Source organism: Delphinus delphis, chromosome 2 (genome assembly GCF_949987515.2).
Source record: "Delphinus delphis chromosome 2, mDelDel1.2, whole genome shotgun sequence".
Lineage (NCBI taxonomy): Eukaryota > Metazoa > Chordata > Mammalia > Artiodactyla > Delphinidae > Delphinus > Delphinus delphis.
Genome location: NC_082684.1, coordinates 91693621 through 91720223, shown reverse-complemented (window position 1 = coordinate 91720223; position 26603 = coordinate 91693621). Strand labels below are relative to the sequence as shown.

Genomic DNA, 26603 nt, shown 5'->3' with positions numbered 1-26603 from the left:
CATCCAAAAATCACGCAAAAGGGAGAGTTTGGGAGGCAGAAGGGATTCTTCCTTCAGTGCTTTAGTGTCTACTCCAAAGTTGGACCCATTATCATCAGGTCAGAAGTATGTTCATGTTTCAGCTTATGTTCAGAGGTGTGAAGCTAGGAATCAAAGATCCGCTCCAGCCACTTCCCACAGAGTTCCAGGGACTGGCTATTTTATATCTTAATCTTCAGTTCCTCAGATTAAAGTTCCAGATTCTTCTGACATCATCAAAGTTTAAGAATTGCCATAGTGACCTTTTTGGGAAGTAGTAGCATTCCTTATATGATTTTGAAAGAATTCTCAGCATGCTATTTGCTCAGACAATACATAACTTTATACTTGATTTTCCCATATTTTAAGAACTTTGTAAACACAGCCCTCCATATCTGCGGGTTTTGCATTCACGTGTCTAACCAACCTCAGATTGAAAATATTTGAAAAAAAATTCCAGAAAGTTCCCCAAAGCAAAACTTGAATTTGCCATACACCAGCAACTATTTACATAGCATTTACATTGTGTCAGGTATTATAAGTAATCTAGAGATGATTTAAAGTATATGGGAGGATGTGCATAGGTTAGATGCCAATACTATGCCATTTTATATAAGGGGCTTGAGCATCCACAGATTTTGGTAACCTGGTGCGGGGGGTGTCCTGGAACCAATCCCCTGCAGATACTGAGGAACAACTGTTAGTTGCTGATTTAAGTATATTTACTGCTGTGAACCTATGCAGCTCTCCAGTGCTGAATTTATGTATCCTTTATGTAAGGGCTACTGGCTTGTCAAATGGTAATCTAAGCAGAATCTCTCAATGTATAAAACGTCTCTTGTGAATATGCAGTCTATTTTGTGGGCTGAGTGATGTACTTTAGCTCAAAGAGGTGTAACAAACTGTTTAAGTTCTACATTTCCTAAATTATCTAAGTTATACATATCGAAAGTTTGGTTTTGCATCAGACTTGCCTATGATTCAGCTGAAAGCAAGGAATTTTCCTCAGCTCTCTGAATCTCGAGTCTAAATTCCTCATGACAATTACAAACTCTGCAGATTGCTTCATACTTTATAAACATAACTGGAGACCACTTAAATTATTCTAAAGAAGAGACACCCATCCTGGAACTAATACTTATCAAAAATGGACCATACTCTCTAAATATTTATTTAGTTCCTTAAAACAATAGGATTAGTCCTTTTAATTCTGGCACAGTGAAACAATTATATAAATATTAATGATTTCCAGCAAATCTAGGTTTTCTTCCTGCTAAAGAAAGAAGAGAATTCAGTAGTGTCTGGTGACTTTAGACTTTGTAGATACCTAGTATAGATAATCAGCTCAAGCCCCTATTTTCCTAAAATAGGTAATTTCAGCAAAGATCAATGGTAGAAGAGCTCTGCCTCTTTCCTTGAATTAATCATATCATTATGACCTTAAAAACTTAGCCTAAAAATGCAAAGAAATTGCATGCAAAGGATGGGATCTTTTAAAAGTTTATGTTTTTTGGTTTTCCAGATATTAATGAATGTGTATTGAATAGTCTACTCTGTGACAATGGACAATGTAGAAATACTCCTGGAAGTTTTGTCTGTACCTGCCCCAAGGGATTTATATACAAACCTGACCTAAAAACTTGTGAAGGTAAGATGTATTTTTGTTCTTATACCATGTACTTTGCTGCCTTTTGGAATGCCACTGGAAAACCACGAAGGTAAATTAGAGTCACTTCTATTTTAGACAGTTGTGTCACTTCGTTGAGATTCTGTGATCCTAAATGACACTCCTATGCACTTTGTAAGCTGCTGATGGTACTTACCTGCAACTGGTATTTTATTTGCCATTTATTTTGCATTCAAATGCCATTTAAAAGTATTCACTTTGTATTTGCCTACAACTGGCATTTTATTTGCCATCATTTAATAGATGAAGAAAATATTAGATATGTGCTATTTGAGTTAGTAATTCAGAAATCACACTTACATTTGCTCCAGGTTTTCTGAATAAAAAGATTCAGCCATGTGCTGAACGTAGAGATGTGCTCGGTTATTATTTTTGGCATTCCATCTGGCCTAGAAAAAAAAATCTATCTAGGTCAGCTTTACTATCTAATGAAGGATATGTGGTAGCAAATGAGACCAAAGTTTAAATATTCATTTGTGCCCAAGACTAGTTTTTAGCAGTAATGTAGACCTGTTTTTGTTTCAGACATCGATGAATGTGAATCAAGTCCTTGCATTAATGGAGTCTGCAAGAACAGCCCAGGCTCTTTTATTTGCGAATGTTCTTCCGAAAGTACTTTGGATCCAACAAAAACCATCTGCATAGGTATTTGTCTTTCTGAGAATGATTTTCCTATGTTTATCAGTGCTGCTGTATTTAATGTCTGCTTTTATTGCAAAAGGGTTTCAGTATGGAAGAACAAAGCTTTAAACGATCATTATTCCTTGTTTCATGATGCTATTCTTGCTGTAATTCCAATGTACATGTTTGAATTTTTGATATAGATTCTATGGTCTATTAAATATCATCACCCCTTTGCCCCTGCAGAAACCATCAAGGGCACTTGTTGGCAGACTGTCATTGATGGGCGATGTGAGATCAACATCAATGGAGCCACGTTAAAGTCCCAGTGTTGTTCGTCCCTTGGTGCTGCCTGGGGGAGTCCGTGCACCCCATGCCAAGTTGGTAAGAGAAGCAGGTGCTGCGGCTCCTGTGCCCACTGGGCACTTTGCTCGGAAAGGGGAAGCCGAGAACTTTGTTCATTTAGGTTCACACAAGCATTTTAGAAGATTTCATTCTGATGACCTCAATGAAACATGTGGCTGAATAGGAAACTAAGAGAAGTGTCAAGGACAATAATTTTATGTGATTTGGTTAATTTATTGTTTTCCGTCACCACACTGTAATGTACTTATCTGGAGTTGCTTTCCTAGATCAGCAGTTCCTATTGGCTCTCTCAGGAACCTCATGATTAGGGGTCCTGAACTTTTTACAGGCTCAGATTTTCTTCCCCGCAACATGATTGATGTAAATGCACCACTGTTCATCACTAAACTAAAGTTGTTGCAAAGCTGAGGTTTGAGAGCCTTGCTGATTCAATGTTTAGATATATAGATGTGTGCATTTATATAGTGGGAATGCTGCAGGGCATGAGATCTTCCAGTTCTAGACTTTGTTTTCCACATCCATGTTACAGTAATCCTATAGTGTGATTCATATTTTAGGGCTAATAGCAAGAGAGAAATCGAGTCAATTTCCTTCTTAGTCATCACCTTAGTTTGATCTTTAGGGTACCTTTGGGTCTTTTAGGATATCTCAGATGAATTGAGCTTTATTCAAGGAGACATTTCATTCTTCTCCTTCACCTATGCAATCTCAGAGACACTTTGTCGTCTCAGACTTATTCATAGCAATAAAATCGATTTCGTGTTAAAGGTCCTCTTTCGTGTTTCTTATACCGTGTCATACAAAGTCTGGATATTATCTCAAATTTGTTTTTTGCTTTTTGTTTGTTTTTTGGTACAGATCCCATATGTGGTAAAGGCTATTCAAGAATTAAAGGAACACAGTGTGAAGGTATTTATGATTATTTATAAATCATAAATTTCTGTGTGCATGAAGAATGCTTGTGTTAACTTGGACTGGATAAAGCTGTCATATAACTTCCCAGTGAGAAATGTGTAGCAGGGGAAAAAAAATAATGAGAACTGCCGAACATAACAGACGTGAATTTCACAAGCATATATGCTATTGCCAGCGTCAGATCACTGTGGCCAAAGGGCAGGGTGGCTGAAAATGCTTTAGGTTGACCATAGTTTTGAGTGACTACAATTTCAAACTGCTGCCTATGAGGAAGACAGAAAAGGAAGTTTTTGATGAGGCTATAAAATTTGCAGTTTTCTTGGTTTGTCCTGGTTTTTCGTTGTTGTTGTTGTTGTTTGTTTGTTTCATGGTCACAGATGATGAGAAGGACATACTCTATTGCCTCGTTTTTGAAAGTCTGCATGGATTCTCTCCAGTTTCCTGTGATTTTTTTTCTCATGGAGTCCCAGATAGACATAGGTCAGGGTGACTAACACAACCTGACATGACACAGCAGCTGAAAAATTTTTTAAACAGCAATTAGTCCCATATGTGGAATGAAATGAACTTTTTTTCTCAGTTAAAATAAAGAGGAACACTACATCCCCCACCCAAGGTCTTGCCTTCCAAATGATGACTGAATCCTTTGGCCTCTCTCTGGTCCAGACCCACTGTTAATAAGTTATCTGACCTCAGCAGCACACTTTGGTACACAAGTGGTCAGAACAAAACAAAACAATCCAAAGAAGGTAAATTTCCCCCTCCCAATTTATTTCTCTTACGAGGAAAGATTTAGAATATCTTTTTCAACATCCCTGGCTTGCAAAGTTATTTCTTCTAAATAGAGACACAGTGTGTGTGAGTTTCTTGACTAACGCTCCCCTTTTTTGGCATTGGCAAGCAAGTGCCTTTCTTTGGGTTAACTTGATGGTGAATATTTTTCCCCCAAAAATGTGCAGAGAACATAATGCTCTCCATTAAGCAGACTGGGAGGGACTAGTACATTTGAGACAGATGCAATGAATGATGAATGAATGAACATGAGCATCTTCCACCACTCAAGCTGGGACCACCAAGGCTTTGACAGAACAGCCTGAGACCATTGCTGAGTTAGAACTAGATACACACTTTCTTGGGATGTCTCAGCACTTCTCAAAGGAGACTCTTGACTGGCCCCACATATTCCTCGATGATGGATTTGTTTTCTATGCTCATCTTCAAGCTACTTCTTCTTTGCTAGTTTGGAAGACCAGGCTTCTCTACTCACTTGCAGCCCTCTGGTCTCATAAAGCTAATTGTACGGCCCCTGGGAGCCTTACCTGAGATGTCTATAGTACCCAGACCTGTCCCCAAGAACTCCCACCAGCTCCGTGTCTTTACAACTCAAAAATTACTCCCTGAGACTGATGGAGAAACTGTTATATCTTTGGTAATAGGTGGGTTCAGTCTGGTTGCTTTTCAAACATCCCAGAAATTCTACATGAATTATTTGGAGGCAAACTAGTTTTGTAAACTTATCAGGTTTAAAATGATATTTTCAAGTTGTGGTAATAATATGACTCCATGAATGGAATGAAGTAGAATGATGTTATACAGATATATTAACTTCATGCTTTTTTTTCCTTCATAGATATAGATGAATGTGAAGTGTTCCCAGGAGTATGCAAAAATGGCTTATGTGTTAACTCTAAGGGATCATTTAAGTGTCAGTGTCCCAGTGGGATGACTTTGGATGCCACAGGGAGGATTTGCCTAGGTAAATACTGTTCATTATTTTTCTAATGAATATTTCTTAATGATTGTTAAAAACTCAGTTAACAAGATAGAGCTGAATATTTGGTTCTAAGTACAGACACACACACATCCCAAATTCAGCATTTCTATTAGGATGCATTGTGGTTTCCTTGGCAAATAGCCTTCCTGACTCAGCTCTTTATTAATTCTTTATAAAAAGAGTAGAGAACATGTCAGTGAAGAGGAACTTTAGTTCTTTAGAACAATAACTGTGATGGATAACAATAGAGCTCTTAAATCTGCCCTCCATGGGCCATGGACAGAGAATTCTAGGTGACTGGTAAGTAGAACACTTTTGCTTAATTGGAAACTGTAGCCTTAGCCTGCTAGGCAGGGCTGCTGTAAGCCAGAAGGACAGGTCTTTGCAGGAAACTCTTGTGGGTATCAGGAGTGAAGAGTGTAACAGCCTGAGGAGTGAACCTGAGGGAACGAAAGCTGTTGTCAATATCAGCCATGATGAGATTCTCCATGACGACTGCTAGAACCCAAGTGACAATGATGTGGAAGAGACTTTACACCAAACCCTGAATTCTTAGAAAGCCGCCCTGTGGACTCACAGTGGCAGCAGATTTGAGATCCCACAGTCATGCTTGCAGGGTCTTAGGCTTATTCGGGTGTTACTACTATGGCTTCTGACTGCCAGGAATATGTCCTTTGGATCACCAGTTTCAGAGTCCGTGACTCTGGAAGTGATGCTCAGCTATGTTGTATATCTGAAACCACTCTGAAGAGCATCTTTAGTGAAGGACCACTGTAGGTGGTTGAAAGAGTGGCATGCAGTTAAGGGATTTGCATCCTTTATGAATTAGGATTAATCAGCCTTTAAATATAAAACTTTATGGTTTATAATGTAAGCAATACAGAATAGAAAAGCTGGAATTCAGAGGCTAGAGTCTTTTCATAACTATGGATGTCAGTTAATCCTATTCTGAGTCTCAGCTTCTTTGTTTAGGAGGTATCAGCATGTAATGAGAACGCTTTTCCAGGTTCTTCAGTTGAAACATGCTCCAGTGTTTAGTTTAGGATTCATTTTGAAATTAACCATCTTAATTAATAGAGGCAACCCAGATGTGAAGTTGCTCAGAAGGCTTCAGTAGCCTTCTAACATTAAAGGAAGCTCACACTCCCACAAGTATCCAGAAGAATGTGCACAAAAGCACATGTTGAGGTGAAAGAAATACTTGAGGAGAGGAGTGGATGGCTTTTCTTTGCTGTTTTTTCCTCTTTAATCACAAGTAGGGCAGTCCTCATTTCAGAGTTTACTATTCCACCTCTCCAAAAATGAAGTGGCTCTGAGAAAAAGGTGCTGGTGCTAGCTGAGATGTTCTCCAACAATAAAGACTGCAGTAGGCTTTCAGCTAGAGAGACGTCAAGACATCATGAAGTGCATGCACTGGTAATAGGCATAGGCAGAAAATAGGTACAGGGAGAAAACATCTCCCAAAAGAGCATTGCAGGATTTCTTTGAACACTGCTCCTTATGTAGAATTATCAGAAAATAACTAGAGTTCAAAGGATACTTGCCACAAGAAGAGGTGCACATAAGTAAGAGCTGCCAGCTAAGAGTCTTTATTAAGAAGGAAAACCGGGCTTCCCTGGTGGCGCAGTGGTTGAGAGTCCACCTGCCGATGCAGGGGACGCGGGTTCGTGCCCCGGTCCGGGAAGATCCCACGTGCCGCGGAGCGGCTGGGCCCGTGAGCCATGGCCGCTGAGCCTGCGCGTCCAGAGCCTGTGCTCCGCAACGGGAGAGGCCACAACAGAGAGAGGCCCGCGTACCGTAAAAAAAAAAAAGAAGGAAAACCCACCACCAAGCCTAGGTTCCTTGGAGGGAAAAAAATTAATTTGAGTCAGTAAGTTTGTAGTAAATCGTTATGTGTCCTGTGCTTTGCCTAACACAACGTTGGCAGTTTGCCGCAGTGAGAACAGAGCAGCTCTCCTCAGCTTCCCTCCGTTCGTTCCCTCTGGCAGATATCCGCCTGGAAACCTGCTTCCTGGGGTACGAGGATGAGGAGTGCACCTTGCCCGTGGTTGGCCGCCACCGCATGGACGCCTGCTGCTGCTCCGTCGGGGCAGCCTGGGGGACCGAGGAGTGCGAGGAGTGTCCCCTGAGGAACACACCTGAGTACGAGGAACTCTGTCCCAGAGGACCCGGATTCGCCACAAAAGAAATTACAAATGGAAAGCCTTTCTTCAAAGGTACAGTGGTTTCAGTGCTTGATTACTCTTCTGTTAGGTCAAAAGGATGCATTTTCAGGAGCACAGAGTTCCACTGACAGAATTACAATGAATGTCATCAATGCGGTCATCCCTGGATCATTTCAGCGTGCCTTCTTTGATTTCTGAATTGTATACGGCAAAATGTTCACTCTGTCACGGATTTTCTTTTTCTACATCTCAGGACTTCCTGAGTCCCTTGCCTCTCCCGTGTAGTCACTGTTAAGCATTAAATAGATTTTAATACTATCCTAAAGCTAAGCATAAACGAAAGAAAAATCTTCTTGGGAGATGTTTATGCCATCTACTAAAGCCCTAGAGGTAACCTTTATCTGCTGGTTTGAAGCATCCAAGTCACTGTGGTCCACCTGACTATAGATAATGGTGTGAGAGACCCGGTGACAGGTCCTCTTTGTCCAAATACAGCAAAATTCATTCCTATGCCAAACACTCCAGTGACTTATATTTCAAATTTTATTTTCTTATGCTATAATATAAAACCCATGTTAAAAAAAAAAGGAAGTTACAGATTTAATCTAATTCCAAAATTAAGTTAACTTCTTATGCACAATGATACAGACCTTGTTTACTTCAGCATATGGAAAAATCATAATTGGTTTCTCAGAATTCCGATTATTCAGGGAGGCCCAGCTTATGTTCTCAGTATAGAGTTTTGTGTCGGTTGCCCATTGTGTCTGGACCTACTTATTATAGTTCATAACTAAATGAATTTCTAAAAATGGGAAATGAGTATATAAATATCACTTAATTATCCTTATATTAAAAAGTGTAGACTTTTTTTCTACTGAGCATTTGGTTCAAGAAGTCCTGGGGTTAAAATTGTACTGTCTAGAGAGACAGTTTCTAGACGGCCCTCTAAAATGTCTCTCAAGTAAATTCAAAGGAACTTGGATGATTTGCTTACAAAAGCTGTGGCAATCCATTACCGCAGAAGGACTAGACGTTCTTGAGATTTAATCTGCCAGTTCTGTATCTCATGACATTAGGTAGAAATGAACTTGCATTTCTTGAGCTCTAGGTCTTGCTTTAGAAAGGCCCCTAAAAGGGGAAACTCAGATTACTCAAATTACATGTTACATATGCAGTCTTCAAGAAACTCTTGTACATATTAATTATATTAACGCAAACTTCATATTAATTGAGAAAATATTTTAAATTAGTACACATTATTTGAGAACATGTTTTAAATGGTATACGTCATTTGTAAGGAGTTAAAATGGCATCTCCTTTGAAATTCTTATTTTTAGGTATTAAAAAAAAGCATCAGAAAGCTAAGTGAATATCTCATTCCACTACATACTCAATTGCTTTGCTGTAGGACAATATATTTGAAAATCTTCCACCTGCCTTACATATAGACACTAGTGGTTTAGAATTTCTTATTCTTTCATTCGGAAAATAGTTCAGCGTTTGGTGTGTGCTGGGCTTTTAGAAGTCCAAATAAACCCACTCTTTACTTCTTCAATAATACTTTCTAAAATGTAGAAGTTTAAAAGTCTAGATCTGCTTACAAAGTCCTATTTCTCATGGATCATCACACATTTTTTAAAATGAGTATGACCAAGACCCTCTAACTTCCTGGGTTTAAAATGGGGTGTTGAGATCTCCTAATTGGTCACTTATGGACCTTTCCCACATTTAATTTTCCTTGAAGACATCAATGAGTGCAAGATGATTCCCACCCTCTGCACCCATGGCAAGTGCAGAAACACCATCGGCAGCTTCAAGTGCAGGTGTGACAGTGGCTTTGCTCTGGATTCTGAAGAAAGGAACTGCACAGGTCAGTGAAGGGGCTCACCCTGGAGGGATACCCTCTGGAACTCTTGGTCTTAACCATGTTGCCACAAGAAGTAAAGCTATCCTGAGGCTCATCTGCTGCCACTTGCTGCTTTTGTGCAGACATCGATGAATGCCGCATCTCTCCCGACCTCTGTGGCCGAGGCCAGTGCGTGAACACCCCCGGGGACTTTGAGTGCAAGTGCGATGAAGGCTACGAAAGTGGATTCATGATGATGAAGAACTGCATGGGTGAGTGCGTGACCATTTGATCAGCCCAGGGAAGAAACATTCCAAGAAGCTTTGGTGACTCATCGCCTATGTCGGTTCTTCCTGCTCCCCCAGTGCGCTGGTCTCCTGACCAGTGAGTCACGCATTGGACTGTGGCAGAGGGAGACTGACATGTGGAAGGAATGAGGGAATTCATGCTCTGGGGCAGCGGGTGGCCTCGGACACCAGGTATGGGTCCCTGAGAAGTGAGTTTAACACCTGGAATAGACACCCCAGGGAAGAGAGAACCATTCAAACATAAGCTATATTAGGGGTCACGTTCTAGGGTTTCTGTTCATCATTTTTAGCAAAGGAGATTGATTAAGATAGTTTCATTAGATCAGGTTCCCTAGCAACAGGACTGAGATGGGGGTATTTTTTGAGGGGGTGCTCTTAGGAGGAACCTGTAAGGAAGGGAGGGAAGCAGCTTAGGGCAGGGGAAGAAGAGAAGCAAGTTGTTCGACTGGGTTTTAGCTTTAACCTGATCCCACAGGGGCCTTGGAGTGTGAAATAGTACCCGAGGGCTGTCCCACCTCGACGCCAGGAGGCTGAGAGTTTATACTCCCACGTCAGTTCAAGCAGTTATTGGCCATGGGCAGCCCCCAGCGTGGGAGCGGGGTGTAATTTCTCACCTCCCGGGCATTTCTGAGTGAGGTGGATAGCGGTTCTCCAACAAGGACACCTGTGAGCCATTAGCAGCCAGAACTCCCAGCAACTGAGCAATGAGTGCACTGGCCTGGTCGTGGGGCCCTGGCAGGACGACCACCCACAGCTTCAACAGGGGTCATTTCCACTTTGCAGATATTGACGAGTGTCAGAGAGATCCTCTGCTGTGCCGAGGAGGCGTGTGCCTGAACACCGAGGGAAGTTACCGCTGTGAATGCCCTCCTGGCCATCAGCTGTCCCCCAACATCTCAGCATGTATAGGTAAGGAGGAAGACCACTTACCTGCCGGCAGTCGTTCGGCCCACACCCCTGCCAGAGTCCGAGGCTTACGGCGGGGTGCTTGGTATTCTCATCTTCCATACAGACATCAACGAGTGTGAACTGAGCGCGCACCTCTGCCCCCACGGCCGCTGCGTGAACCTCATAGGGAAGTACCAGTGTGCCTGCAACCCCGGCTACCACTCCACCCCCGACAGGCTGTTTTGTGTCGGTAAGTTCTGTATGGTATGTTATTTATTTTCTTTAGTGTCTTTCGAGTTCTGTTTCCATCGCTAGTTACTTTTACTTAATCTTTCCTGTTTCTCCGGAGGTCTTCTCGTGGTGGCTCACGATCTTTAGATCTCACCTCCCCCATCTGTTTAAAGAACCAATTCAGTGAAGGCTGTACAGTGTTTTAGCTCTAGCAAGTATAATTTGACCCATGCTGCTTTGACTAGTGAACGGTAGCACACGCTTTGTTTCTGCCTATGCACACCCAGGCACATCAGCCAGTGATTACTAAGTACCGCCTGAAATAAACGCAGCCTGGTTGAGTGCCGGGAGGAAGACAGAAAGCTTAGGGTGTGATCTCCACCCTTAGGTGGTTTGGAGCAGCTCAGAGATTCCAAAGAATAATTACTGGGAAGAAGACCATAGCATGTTTATAGCTTACAATGCACTAGAGGCCAAGTCTGGCAGTCCTTAAAAATGAGGTTTTGTGGGACAAGCGTTTTGCTTTGTGGCTGGCCCTTAGGAGGTTTAGTTGTGCTGGGAAGAGCGGCACAGAAAGTCCCATGGCTTTAGAGTCAAAGTGAAACTTTGTAGAAACAGCCAGTTTTTGCCTGGTTTGAGGTATACCCCATGTGGAACTGCCAAGTCTCACATGGTTTCTACCCAGAATCATAAATCAGCCCAAATTCTTCCGAAGCATGGCTCAGGACAACTCAGAACTCCAGCTCAGGTCCTTGAAAAGGACTGGAACCTCAGCCAAACTGAATGTCAAGTTTGTAACGGAATCTGTGACCCAGAGAATTTCACCCACATGCCCACTGTTGTCACTAAGATACGTTCTAGCGCCCAGCACTTCTCCTGCATTGTGTGTGGCACACCATACGTTGTGTTCATCTGACTCCCCAACTGCAGTATAAATATTATGAAGGCAGGGAGAGTGTCCATCTCATTCCCTGTTAGAGTCTCATCTGTAGCACATAGTAGGTGTAGTTAATATTTGTGGAAGGAACCAAACAATGCAGTGACTTGCAGTTGCCCTGGGATGCTTGTATAATTTTGTATTTTGTTTTGTTTATTTGACCCACACGTACCTGGAAACTTCAGACATGTGCCATCATCACAAACACAGAGGAAGGTGATATTATTTTCCTTTTTCTTAGACATCGATGAATGCAGCATAATGAACGGTGGCTGTGAGACCTTCTGCACAAACTCTGAAGGTAGCTATGAATGCAGCTGTCAGCCAGGATTCGCACTAATGCCTGACCAGAGGTCCTGCACTGGTAAGTCAGTTTTAGCTTCCTGGGAACTCTCTCACTAACAGGTCCCTCTGTGGAGTGGTTCAGGCTTTGGAGTCAGACAGTCCTGAATTCAAAGCTTTGTTTTGTCACTTTTTCGGCTGTGCGTCCTCGATGAAGATCTTTGGCATCTGATCCCTCATCTATAAAAGGGGGCTCAGACTGCCCGTGTGGAAGAGTATGTCCAGCACTCAGCACAGGACCTGGCGCATGCTCAATAAGTGGAATATAAAATACATTGTCTTGATTGATCAGAGTTTTGAAGAATCTGATCTCATGGCCTGTTTCAGTGCTACTCAGGGTGTGTTCCTTGGACGGGCAGCCTCAGTACCACCTGAGAAAGTGTTAGAAAGGCAACATCTCAGGCCCCACCCCAGACCTGCTGAATCAGAAACTCCTACGGGGGCATCTCAGTAGTCTGTTTGCACAGGCCTTCCAAGTGATTTTGGATTTGTGCTAAAATTTGAGAACTGCTGGTCTCATTTACACTGCCTGTTGTACCACATGGGCTAGAAGAGCCATGTAGTCAGCCGGAGATGGGAAATGAAGTGGGTAATGTGGATTTTAATTTTGGCTCAGGTTAAGAAGAAAACTTAGGTTTAGGAACCAAAGTTATTTTATTGGACCTAGTAAAATCTACGTTAAAAGCCCTAGATATAGGGCTTCCCTGGTGGCGCAGTGGTTGAGAGTCCACCTGCCGATGCAGGGGACACGGGTTCGTGCCCTGGTCCAGGAAGATCCCACATGCCGCAGAGCGGCTAGGCCCATAAGCCATGGCCGCTGAGCCAGCATATCCGGAGCCTGTGCTCCGCAACGAGAGAGGCCACGACAGTGAGAGGCCCACATAACGCAAAAAAAAAAAAAAAAAAAAAAAAAAGCCCTAGATATAAATTCAGCTATAAAAATTAAATTTTGAAAATCTAAGCAGATATGCTTATTTCAAGCATTTTTTATCTTAAAATATCTGTAAAACAGCAAATAATGGACATTAGGCATTTAAATTTGACAATTAGAAAAATAAGATTCATAATCATTTTTGAATGATAAATTTGTATCAGAGATAAAAGTGTCAATTAAATGGTGGTCTTTTTTTTTTTCTTGAGTTTGGACTTTACCTAAATGTTTATTACATTTTATTAAAATTTTATTACATATGTAGTACTAGTAGTAGCTAATTTATTGAACACTTAGTATGTGTTCAAGTACTTGTGTTCACAAGTACTGATATGCATTTTTTTTTTTTTTTTTTAATGATGGTCTTTTAAGTGCATGTGGGCCTCCATCCTGAACTGTATGTTATAAATCTTGAAAATGGTTCTCCCCTTGTTTACCCAAGATAACCTGATGGGGTAGTTTATGTAAAGTGTCATTTGGATTTCAGAGCTAACAGTCTTATGTGAGCAGGCTGAAGTTACTTGACTTGGGTCACTTAACTTTTTCATCAATGATTAATGGAACCCTATCAACAACATGCCATTGTTGGTTTTATTCTCTGCAGACATTGATGAGTGTGAAGATAACCCCAATATCTGTGATGGTGGTCAGTGTACAAACATACCTGGAGAGTACAGGTGCTTGTGTTATGATGGATTCATGGCATCTGAAGACATGAAGACTTGTGTAGGTAAGCAAAAAAGACAGAATTTTCCAATTTGCTAGTTATTCACAAGCACTGTTAAATTACATAAAGATTTGTTTGGGTAGTGAATAGATCCTAAGGGAAAAGTAAGAATATTTAGGAGCATAATACTAATAATAATCCAAAGCTAGCACTCCAAAAAGCAACTCTCTTGTGACTGTGATATGATGCTCTTGTCAGATATGTTGTATGGACTGAGCTAACCATTGGTCAACTCCAGTGACCAAAAGACATTTCTTTTATGTCTATGCATTACTTCTGTCCACTTAACCCTCCTTTTGCTGTGACTAGAGTTTAGTTTGCTTAAGGCAAGCAAAACTTTTTTCTGACAAGAATGCAATAAATCCTAGAATGGATTGTTTTGGAGAGTTTCTATTGCTGTCTTCAAATCTATCAGACTTTTTAATGTAATATCTAATCTGCCTTTAATCCCATTTAGTGTATTTTTAATCTCAGACATTGCAGTTTTCACCTCTAAAAGTTTGATTTGGGTCTTTTTTTTGATATCTTCTGTGTCTCTACTTAATATATCCAATAATTTCTCTAGCTTTTTAAATACGGGAATACAGTTATAATAACTGTTTTAATGTCCTTGTCTACTAATTCTATCACCTGTGTCAATTCTGGATCATTTCAATAAATTGACTTTCCTCTTCATTATGGGCTATATTTTCCTCCATCATTGAATGCCTGGTAATTTTTGCTTGGATGCCAGACATTATAAATTTTGCCTTACTAGGTTCTGAATATTTTTCTATTCCGAAGCTTTATTTTGGAACATAGTTATTTGGAAACAGATCGGTTCTTTCAAAGTCTTGCTTTGAAGCTTTTAAGCAGCAGTCAGGGTAGGGCTAATTTTCTCTGTTGCTGAGGCAGGATCCTTCTGGACACTCTACTCACTTCCCTGTGAATTACAAGGTTTTCCAGTCTGGCTGGTAGGAGAAGGCACAATTCTACGCCTTCTGGGAACTCTGATGATTGTTCCCTCTAATTCTTTTGGATAGTGCTTACTCCAGAATCGAGAGTTTCCTTACATGAATATACTGATCACTACTCATCTGGGTGCTTGACTGGGACCCTCTGCAGATCTCTGGAGTTGTCTCTCCTTCTCTCTCTCTGTACATCTCTTTTCTGTCCTTTACTCAGCCCTATGAACTCTAGCTACCTTGGCCTTCCCCCTCACCTCTTCGACTCATGGACATTTCCTGGTTCCATCTGCCATCCCCCTCCCTATGCCATTGCCTTAAAACTCTCCCTACACAGTAATCTGGGGCATTTGTAGAACCCATCTAGTTTGTTTTTTCTCTCAGGAATCATTGTTTTTTGTTGCCTATATCGTCCTTTCTTGTTGTTGGTATTTTAGGTGAGAAGGTAAATTTGGTTCCTATTACTCCATCTTGGCCAGAAGCAAGAGTCTAGAATTGAAATTTTAAAATCACATCCCATTTGTGTCTTTCAAAAACGCTTACCGAATATTTGTGAAGTCCTAGAAATTAAAGTGAATGTCATAAAAAAAGATAATTTTTAATTTGGGAAAGAAGTGAAGTTTGTAACTCTCTGCACTAAGACTACTAGTTTATCTATCTTTTCTTTTAAGATATGGAACTAAAATGTTGGCATCATGCAGTCTGAATTAAAATTTTCATCTTGCAACAGAATATGCTGTTTGAAAAAGTTTTCTAGACTGTCACATAAACAGGCTCTATCCCCAACCTCGAGTCAGTCAGTTTATTTGATTACTTGACCTCCTGCTTGTGGCCCAGATAAAAAGCAGGTCTGCAGGGTTAGCCTTCAATGTAGGACGCAAATGTGAATTGGGCTATGTAAATATACTTTTTTTTTGAGTGAAAACATTTCATCTTTTCTATTTGTTTGTAATAGTTGCTTTATCTCAGGGGAGAATTTTCAGTGATATCAAACAAATGGTTATATGTATTAATAATATCTGTATTTTACAGATGTCAATGAATGTGATCTGAATCCAAATATCTGCCTAAGTGGAACCTGTGAAAACACTAAAGGCTCATTTATCTGCCACTGTGATATGGGATATTCAGGCAAGAAAGGAAAAACTGGCTGTACAGGTATGTTTTTTCAAATTGAACAATAAAACCATAAGTGGCTAAGAGATTGCTACCATAATTATAGATTAACATAAGTTTGAAAACTATTAATATTTTAATTGCATTATAAAGCATTTTGTATAGTATTTTTTCATTAACTTAGCCTGCACTTCTCTGAAATTTGTCATACTTTAGATTGGATCTAAGGTGAGGTTTTTTTCCCTTTACCTGTGAAAAAAAGGGCATATGAGATAAATTACCACCATAAATAACACTATAAATATCAACATTTTATGAGGTTAAAGTAACATTTTTATATCAAAGTAGTTAACGTGCTAACTACCAAACATATCCCTTTATTAAAGCAGACCTTTCCCAATAGCCTCCACTGCCACCCCTTTCATTTAAGGTTTTATAAGTGAAATTACTTTTTAAAGAAACACATCCTATTGTAAAGCAATTATACTCCAATAAAGATGTGGAAAAACAAACCCAACACATCCTACAATTCATGTATTTCATCAAGTCTCATCAGTCTTCTAGTTTCTTAAATTAATGTGCTTTTGTTCAATTAAGTTGCTTTAGCCCTAATTAGTCTTTATTTGTGGCACTTAGCAAATCTCATGAAGTGAGAATTAAACCATTAATTTTGCTTGTTTAATACCAATAGCACATAAGAAGGTCTTTTCACAATATTTGTAGGAGATTATTCTGTTAAACATCAAATGGAAGCAGTCACTCTGAGTGAATGTTGTTCTTTCTAAGTGTTTAATTGATGTTTTCATACTTGAGGCAGTGATGCTTAGTACATGGAACAATAAAGTTTTACTGTAGTTACCTATAGTAATAAAACAGATTATGGCCTATAACATAATTTAAAACATAATGGAGACCATGGTGGGCTTGAATTAGGTAACTGCATCATTTCTTTACAAATAATAGACTTTAATTTCAAAAGCCAGTTTGGCAAGCCATTGTGACTTAAAACAAACGTTAAAATATTTGAAGATAGGCAGTGTGGTACAGGTACAGATCCTTTTCTTAATTATATCAGCGTTTTTCAAGAAAGTTCCCAATATATGCATTATCATTTTAAACTGTTCAGTTATGCAAAGTTTCAAATACAGATATAGACATCACCAATAAATTACGATCAGTTCAAAAATGACAGATTCTAGCCAAATTATAAAAAGCATGTAGCTAGAATGCTTTCATGCTCACTATATTAGTCTTCATATGAAGCATGTCTAGGGGTCCATTCTGATAAATGGCACAGAGTTTAAAATCTCTAGTCCTCATGTGGTCTCTGGGGTACAAATGATGCTTATATCAGCATATCTGTGGTTCAAGATTTATTTTTAGCTTTCATTAAAAATATAGGACTTAGGGTATAAGGGGTGTTGGTCTGGTAGTAATGCAGGGGGAAGTAGGACAGTTCTATATTGCATTTTACCTAATAGAGGCTAATACCGTTGTTTGGCAAGGTTGAACTCACTGCAAGTCAACCCAGAGAACCGTGATTCTTATGAAGGGAGAAGTTAATCTAATGGGACAGTCTTCATTCCCTATAAGAAAAAGATCTCTAGAATTTCATGCTCCAGATTCCCGCTAACAGAGGCATGTGCAGAGGCTGACTGTTTTAGGCCTCTTATCATGAAGAAAGCTTAAATTTTCATGCAACATTAATATCATTTTAGGTACATGAGGAATAATGCATGTAATGCCCTTGGCACAGTGCTTGGCCTACAGTAGCTGGTCAGTAAATAGTAGCTATTGTTGTCCTTATAAAATGGGACACATAGACACAGTGTCTAGAAGCCATTTTAATTAAAACCATAACTTCTAGTCTAGCAAAATTCTGTACTTCTATTTATTGATATGCTTGAAATCAGTTTAGAGAAGGAAAATCTTACTCTGTATATGAAAAGGCTTGTTTTTCATAATTGAGTTTGCACAGACACTAAGACTATAGTGACGAGAGCTGTGTACTCCACATTAGATGAGATGACACCAGTTTTACATTAAGAACAGCAGTCTTTTAGTAAATTACATGAACAGAAACATGGATTTGAAGTCCAAGAAATATTCTGTAGCTTTCCCCAAAGGCCGACATCCCCCTTCCCACTTCTAAATTATAGCCTAAAATGATTTTTCAATTGCATAAAATTCAGCTAGTACTGTAGGAAGAAGAATTGAATTTCATGGTCCTTTTAATATCATGGTAGCATGGTATGTGATATTCTGATGTAAAGGAGTAGACCTCTGGATTTTATTCCTAGTTCTTTTACTGGTTCATGAGCTTGAAGAAATCACCAGGGTGCTCCATAGTTATGCAAGTGTTCCCCTTGGGTAAGCAGCCCTGCAGTGAAGTATGGAAGGCGAGGGTGTATTAGGGCAGGAAGAAAAAGAGGTTCTCTGTAAATCCTGCTATTAACAACCAAGGGTATCACATTTGATTGGAAATGACTTACACAAACAGGAATTGGCAGCAAGTTTGGTATACTCAAAAACAAGTTTTAAAAAATCTGAGCCAAAATGTTTTTTGAATCCCATGTAACTAGGGCTCTTTTAGCCTGCTTTTCGTTTAAAATTTGTGTCACTCACAACTTAGAATGCCATCAGGTTACCTTGGTGATAGTATGTTAAAGACAAGTGTTTATAATGTCCCAGGCAACTAATGTAAATAGAGATATGTATCTTGCTTAATGGGATAAGCAAGCCTTACAACAAATAACAGTGAAGAACAGACCTGGAAATATGTTTTAATGACAGACAAGAGAAATAGATCTACTTCTATTTCCGTACATATATAATATGTATACATACATATCATATGTACACATATATTTTAATGAGTACCTTGTAAAGGAATTATAAAAATATGTATGCTATTTCATAGGGAGGAACTTTGTTTCACAAGAACTTAAAAAATGTCCTCTGGGTTCCATTACAGCTTTGTCTAAATATTTCAGCTCCCTTGTCATTACTGATTGTTTCCATTTTAACAAATAAACATGTTTTTTTTCCCCCCAATCACTTTAGCAGTGTTCAGAATCCACCCACTGACTTACATTCCCAGCCCACACAGATGTTAAGTGTTTCTTTTTTCTCCTTAAGCTTTGTTCAAATCGTGGACATGGCTGAGGGGAACGTTCAATTGAATGAAGGGAGAATGGACATTTTCCTGTAACCTAGAACACATCTCTTCTATCCCTGGCTTAAGGGGGCTGGATTACAGTTTTTCTGTGGCCCACACATACAAGGCTTCTGATGCCCATTCTACATAATCGTAATCAGACAACAAATTGAAAGAAGAAAAACTAGGTTGCCGCTAGGTGCCATCCTTGGTGCGTCCTGGCTTTCTCATGCTGATCTGTAAGAATGCACCTACCATCACATGCTCGCTCGCTCAGTCAGTGAGTAAGGCATACGATGAAAATCAGGATTGTTTTCATTTAAAACAGCAGGATTGCTGGGCAACTCTATTTCTCAATCGTTCAGCTTTTCATACAAGACATGTTGCTGTGGGTATAGTCCATGCGAGAGAATCACGTACTTCAAAACCACCAGCACTCAGTGACAAGTTGCCCTCATTTCCTTCCAGCCCCTTATCATTGCTAATTGTTCTCCACTGGCTGTCAGCCTGTGAAAACTCTGTGGGTGTTCAGTTAAATAGTCGTGGCTCAAATTTGGGTCCAAACTGAAAAATCCAAGTAGCCTTCACGTTTGGCCTCTCCATTCACCCTAACGCCCTCTTCCCCAACGCCTCACCAAGGAGATGCCACAGTGTGCCAGCCCTGCTGGACTAGGGTTCTCGTGACTGGTGCCCAGATGGCAGGAAGGCAGGCGTTTGTGTGGGTGACACAGCCTTTCCCGCCATGACTGTCAGAGGAAGCCAGAGCAGCTCAGAGCACAATCTCTTTCTCGAATGTCAGATTCAAGTGGAACACACCCAGAACCTGTGCGTGGGGTCTGCTCAGACCACACCCTTGCCCTTCACGAGAGCCATGCAAGTAGGACCTTTGAGTCTCTGTGAGGGAGCTTTGGTGGGGTGAAGGAGGTTGCAGTGTCAGCCCTAAATTTGAATTTCTTTGCTTTTCTTGGCGTATGCTTAATCTTAAAAAGGAATTTTCTGTCTGGAGCAAACTTGTGGGGGAAAGAGAACATTTGTACAGAAAGAGATGTTCTTGGCAAGCGTGCGCTATGTTTCCCTCACATTATTGAAGAGTGGAGTGTTTGAATATGGTGTTTTTGTTTGGTTGTTTCCCTTATGGCTCAGTTTCCCCTTCTGTTTGCTTTTATAACGAAGTACAGTCTTAGGCCCAAGTCTGCCGTGGAAACAATTAATGAATAATGGTGTGTACACGCACACACACACGTGAAGAAACCTTTTATTCAGAGATGCCTTTAGACATTATGACCAAGTCTTTCTAATTCACTTGTGACATACCGGTAGTGTAAGCCATTGAGATAATGACTTATACAAAGATTCACAAAATGGAAAATTGAATATGGGCACCTGAGTTACTCTTCCCTCCTATTCCAAAGCCCACGATACACGGCCTCTTGCAAATATAATTTATTTTCACCCTGAAAACATTGTGGTAAAACGGCAAATATTTTCTTGAATTAGAAATTTATGTTCATATATTATTCATGATGACAAAAAGGAGGGAGACTCTCCTTTTAAAAAACAATAGTTATTTTCTTAATTGCGAGATTAAATATGGAAGGTAAAAAACCCACATGAAAATAAGAGCATCTTTGGACATTAGAAAATTGAAAAGAAAAAGATGACAGGATCACTAGATTGACAGGCTACGATCACCTCTGAAAACTGTACTTAGTAGAAAAGATTAGTGAATATTTCTATAAGTCTGTTAATACCGCCAAGATTTTGAAAGCAGACCTTTAATCAGGACTTAGAATAAAGTCCTGATGTGACTAAAGAAATCAGTTTGATTAGGCAGCTGTGGCTCAAGACAGAGAGCCCCAAACGGGATGGGAAACTGGGTTCCAGGTGCTTCTGGCTCTTCCCCTCACTGACCTGGGGGCCCTGACAAGTTCCCATGCCTTTGGGGACCTCTGTTTCCTTCTCTGAGAAACCGAAGGTTAGGAAAGTCAAATTCTAAGGTCTCTGCACTTAGAAAATTCCTTGATTCTTGAACATCTAGAGGTTTCATCACTTAGGCGATCGAAAGTCATTGTTTCTACCTAACTCAGAGATCAGGACAAATAAAGGAGGGACCTTACGGCAGCACACTGCAAGAGCGGCACTTTGCATCATTAACTCCCAGGGGAGCGATTATCTGAGGAAGAAAGAAGTGTCTGTGGCCCTGCCTGGGAGCCCTTAGGTCAGGCTTCCTTTCTTGAATTCCCTGCCTATTTACCACTATTATCCCTGGGCTGGCCTTCCTCCTCATTTCCTTGGAATGTGCCGTGCTCAATTAGTCCGTTGATTAAAGCTCCCAGTCACAAGTTTAAAGCTGCCCGGTATGTGCTTCCCTTGACCTGCCTTAATAACTCAGTAGGTTCATGTGGCTGCCAAGGTTACATTAAAATTCACCTACACAATACGTTGTAACTGTAAGAACATTCTTCTAGGCGTGTTTTCATTTTATACTTATTAGTGATATTGCAAAATATTCTTGCAGGAAAAATAACATCATTTTATTTTGTGTTTGCTCTAGAAGTTATAACAAAGCCAGAGATCTCAGGACCATTTCAGAACTTCAGATGGAACAGTTGGCCAACACCATGTTTCCAAACACTTTCAAATCAGTTAATTGGGCTTCTTAAGTAAACAAAAGGGTAAACATAAGTTGCTTGCCCAGTTTAGTTTTCATGTCACTATTCAAGCGATCACTGAAAATTCTTGCAACATTTCATATGCCAAGATTTGCCTTCTTAACCTAAGTTTTATGTTAGACATTGGTTTCCATACAGAATCATCGTATCCATACTTGGGAGTTCTTGTTCTTAGTTAATGAAAAAGTTGGTTATGAGGTTAAGTGCCTGTCTTTCATTATGAAATAGATCAATTTTGGGAAATAAGATTCTGGTACCAATTCCAATAATGATCACCAACTCCCTGTCTTACAGTTCAACTCAATTCTGACAACCACCTACCTGAAGATAGTGTCAGATTCCACAGGTTAAGGACTCAGTCCCATAAAATTGTCCACACTTCAGATGCCAGTCGCAAGTCTAGGTTGTCTGTTATGAGTGCTTCTGACCAGTTGGCTTTAAACCAAAGGTTCCCACCACCTCCTTGAATTTGATTAATTTGCTAGATTGGCTCACAGAACTCAAGAAACCAGTTTACTCGTTAGATGTATCAGTTTACTATAAAAGAGTATAACTCAGAACAGCCAGATGGAAGAGATGCATAGGGCAAGGTATGGGGAGATGGCACAGAGCTTCCATGCCACCTCTGAGCAAGCCATTCTCCCCAGATCCTCACTGTTCACCAACCTGGAAGCTGTCCAAACCCTATCTTTGGGGTTTTTTCTAGAGGCTTTATGACAGAGGCACGATTGATTAAATCATTGACCTTTGGTGACTGATTCAACCTATAGCCCCTCTGCTCTCCCTAGAGGTAGGGGGTGGGACTGAAAATTCCACCTCTCTAATCATGCCTTTGGTTCTCTTGGCAACCAGCCCCCATCCTTAAGTGCTTTCCAAACGTCACCTCATTAACATAACAAAAGACACCTTTTCCGCTCTTAGCACTTAGGAAATCCCAAGGGTTTTAGGAGTTCTGTGCCAGAAACAGGACAAAGACCAAATATACACTTCTTGTTATAAATCACAATATCACAGGAAACAAAACATATTTTACTTTATAATTTATAGTCTCTTTTTTTTTAAATTAAATTTTATTGGAGTATAGTTGCTTCACAGCGTTGTGTTAGCTTCTACTGCACAGCAAAATGAATCAGCCATACATATACATATATCCCCTCCCTTTTGGATTTCCCTCCCATTTAGGACACCACAGTGCATTATGTAGAGTTCCCTGTGCTATACAGTATGTTCCCCTCAGGTACCTATTTTATACATAGTATCAGTAGTGTATATGTGTCAATCCCAATCTCCCAATTTCCTCCAACCCTGCCCCTTTCCCCCTTGGTATCCATACATTTGTTCTCTACATACATTCTCTTCTATAATGCTTTTATATTATAGAATCTATCTTGGCTAAATTTGGAAATGGAATTTTGAAGAATGGAGGAGAATTTTTGAGAATTTGAAGTCTTTTAGCAATGTGGCCCTAATCTGGTTCTCCCTTTACTGAAAAATCTCTCTTGAATTGACTTGAGTTTTACAGGAAATATGCAAGAAGGCTTGGGTCCCAAAGCGCTGGCTAGAGAAAAGATAGTTCACACACTGCCTTAAGGAATATTCTCTGCAAATGCTTGAATTAGCAATACCTAAAGTAAAACTTTTATAGAAATAAAGCGTGATTAAATAATACGGTGTTTTACATTTAAGAATAAAATATATTTAGTGTATAGAATGTGATTGAAAAAGTTTTCCAACATGCCAACAACATTGTATTCCTTTATATGAGATACGAAAGCAATGTGCATCATTTCTCTATAGTTGATTTAATAAAAATATTGGGAATAGAAACAAATGACCACGAGCATTAATAGGATAGAATGTTAGGCAACTCACTTTTTAAGATCTTCAACTGGAAGGAGCTTCATTTTGTTTTGCAGTGGCTGGACACTTACATTAAAATAATGGAAAATAATTAGAGTTCACAACAGCAAGTAGCAGTATGTTGTTCTTTATAAATTGAAATTTAAATCTGTTCAATTTATGTAGCTTATACATGTGGATGCTAAACCAATCTATGTTATACTGTGAGAAATGTGAAAGCAAGTCAACTTTTGAATATTGCTAAGTTATTTAAAAGAGCCAAAAGGCATCTTTGCTATAAACTTTGTTTAAACCACTGGTTATTTTTCCAGACATCAATGAATGTGAAATTGGAGCACACAACTGCGACAGACATGCTGTATGTACCAACACGGCAGGAAGCTTCAAATGTAGCTGCAGCCCCGGGTGGATTGGAGATGGCATTAAGTGCACCGGTGGGTTGGAAAATAACAAACTGCTTCTCACGAACTGCATGGATTATAAATACGAAAATATCAGCTCTGTAAAGAAAAATTTAATTTGTGTTTTACTGATTTTAAATGTCACATTTTCTGTTCATAATGATGTGTGGCCTCTTTCCTTAAGATCTGGACGAATGCTCCAATGGGACCCACATGTGCAGCCAACACGCAGACTGCAAGAATACCATGGGCTCTTACCGCTGCCTCTGCAAGGAAGGATACACAGGCGATGGCTTCACTTGTACAGGTAGGCTCGTGTTGGAAACAGCTGTGTAAACGGCAGTCAGAAAAGCAAGGTGCTCGACGTCTTTCAAACCATCAATTCTTTTCTGAAGGCTGGGTCAGTTATAGACAACCTGAAACAGAAAATATTGGTTATTTGAAGCGACATTCCTGTGGAATGGAAATTTGTCGCCGACGCAATTAGGGAGACCTCAGAAACTAAATATATATTTACATAGGTGTATATATAGTTATATAGTTGATATTTGTGTCACTGTATGTAATGATGTCATGAGTTTAAAATAAATCACACTTCCTTTCATAACCCTTAGCCTTTATATTTTTGTGCCTGTTTCTCACTGCTGACTTGTTTTCCATATTAAAACCAAGTGTGAACTTGCTGGAGGAACCTACGTGAAGAAAAGAAATTAGACATTCTGGATCAGATCAACAGCATATATTTTTCTTCCACTTGCCATCGTTGTTATCATTCCACATTAGTATAAGTGAGAATTTCATAACTGCTTTGAAAGGAATTCATTCACTTCCAGTTTTACAATATGTTAATGACATTTTCTTCTCAGTGCTAATGAATAGTCATAGAATTAATGTGAACTATTACATACATTTAAATATGTATGATTATAAAGAAATGATATATACACTTATCATGACCATGTATATACAGACAGCCCTTTTTAAGTCAGGGCATTGGTATTAAATAAGATATTGAGGTACATTTTTCATTGGCCGTTAGGTAGCATAGAAGCTCATAGGACCTGAAGCATCAGTTTATCCTGAGTACTCTGCTCACAAGAAGCCATTTAAACGTAAAAGGGGCTGAGGGCCAGTAAGTGATTTATCTGGATTTTGTTTTAGCTCACTAAAAGTTTTATCATACTTGAAATTGTGTTTGCTTAACCCAGTGAAGTTCCGTCATCATAAACTTCCCATTGCTTTTTAGAAAATATTCCAAGTTTCATGTACCAGGCATGTATGGTTCATGTGTTTGATAGTTAACACCTGTGCTTAGTAGCAAAACTCAGAAGAGATTAAGCAGGAAGTTTTGGTCTCCTCTATAGTTGCTATTCTAGGGCTTTTGCTGCCCATCTGAGCAGAGCCTTAAGCTTGAGAATCAGGCCCAACCATGACGTGTTATTTCCTGTCATGGATGTGTCCTCACGTTGATGACCCTGCTTGCAAAAGTCTTAGTGTGAATGATGTGTTTGACTTACTACCCATTAGCGATAATTGAGCATTCAGGATTCTGTATCTGAACCCCATGTTGACTATATATTCAATATTAGTATTCAAAAGAGAAAATTGAGTTTAATGTGTCCAGTAGAAATGATGATGAAATACCGCTACCCTCAGGAAGCTGACAATTATAAAAGTTGTTGGACCTGAGGAATCAGAAAACTAACTAAGGAAGAGTAACTTGTGTTTCTTTCTGGCTGTAGATCTTGATGAGTGCTCTGAGAATCTGAATCTGTGTGGCAACGGCCAGTGCCTCAACGCCCCGGGAGGATATCGCTGCGAATGTGACATGGGCTTTGTGCCCAGTGCTGACGGGAAAGCCTGTGAAGGTAAGTGATGGGCAAGCGGCCGGGGGCCTTGCGGGGCCTGATGAGATCAGCTTATTTAAACATTCCTGATGCCTTTCATTTGTTTGTTTTTTACACCGAGTTGTGTTTTGGCTTCCCATCTAACCTGGTCAGTTCAGTTTGTGGAGGGATTGGGTCTCCAGCTGGACCATTGCTCTTTGTGTAGAGAAAATCTCAGCTCTTTGGCCGTAAGCTGCACATCCAGCCTTGGCCAGATGATCTGCAAGAGTACACCCATCAGTCATAGGAGAATGGGGATAACCAAGTCAATGCAACACATTCATCCCCATTGCTGGCGGAAAGAGCTCAAAGTGCTGGTGCCCTGATAGTGAAGGATTCTTTTCAAATATGGAAACACGGTTTTTAATCTCTGCTGTGGTTTTGTTTCTAGAAATAAAGGCTTTAAAATAACAGCAGAGTGGATAGTCTTGTCTGTAGGTAGAACAATGTCCTGGCTATGTCTCACATGGTCTCCAAATATCTAATACGTATGAACGTGCAACAGTCTTTTGCAAATCCACTTAGTAAGGGACCCCTAGGGATGATACCATACGTCAAGATGTCTCTCAGCGTAAGGCTCCATCTTCCTGAGAAGTGTTGGTCAGACAGGAAGAGTCCTGAGAGCCTGTTGGCTGAGGATGGATCCCACTAAGAAACACAGGATTCTTCTCTTTACCCACACTTGTCAAATTGAAGCACATTATCCCTCATTGAGAAGAATTAGTGACCACAGTGAACTGAAAAAATTTCAGTAGAAATAAACACACGGTAACGATTGACAGTAGAGGTTTAAACAAGACCCTGATTAATG

At 40.0% G+C, this 26603-nt stretch overlaps 1 protein-coding gene across 3 annotated transcripts in view; it reads left to right on the top strand.

Annotated features, from left to right (window-relative positions):
* Nucleotides 1-26603, top strand: part of FBN1 (fibrillin 1) — a 256463-nt gene that overhangs the window by 155068 nt on the left and 74792 nt on the right. For all 3 annotated transcript variants that reach the window (XM_060005191.1, XM_060005190.1, XM_060005189.1), the window contains 16 exons: nt 1541-1666; nt 2231-2350; nt 2573-2710; nt 3551-3601; nt 5238-5363; nt 7370-7597; nt 9291-9416; nt 9536-9664; nt 10484-10609; nt 10713-10838; nt 11998-12120; nt 13634-13759; nt 15733-15858; nt 23817-23939; nt 24091-24213; nt 25649-25774. In XM_060005191.1, the coding sequence (XP_059861174.1) occupies nt 1541-1666; nt 2231-2350; nt 2573-2710; nt 3551-3601; nt 5238-5363; nt 7370-7597; nt 9291-9416; nt 9536-9664; nt 10484-10609; nt 10713-10838; nt 11998-12120; nt 13634-13759; nt 15733-15858; nt 23817-23939; nt 24091-24213; nt 25649-25774 (2043 nt within the window). The remainder of the gene's footprint in view (nt 1-1540; nt 1667-2230; nt 2351-2572; nt 2711-3550; nt 3602-5237; nt 5364-7369; nt 7598-9290; nt 9417-9535; nt 9665-10483; nt 10610-10712; nt 10839-11997; nt 12121-13633; nt 13760-15732; nt 15859-23816; nt 23940-24090; nt 24214-25648; nt 25775-26603) is intronic.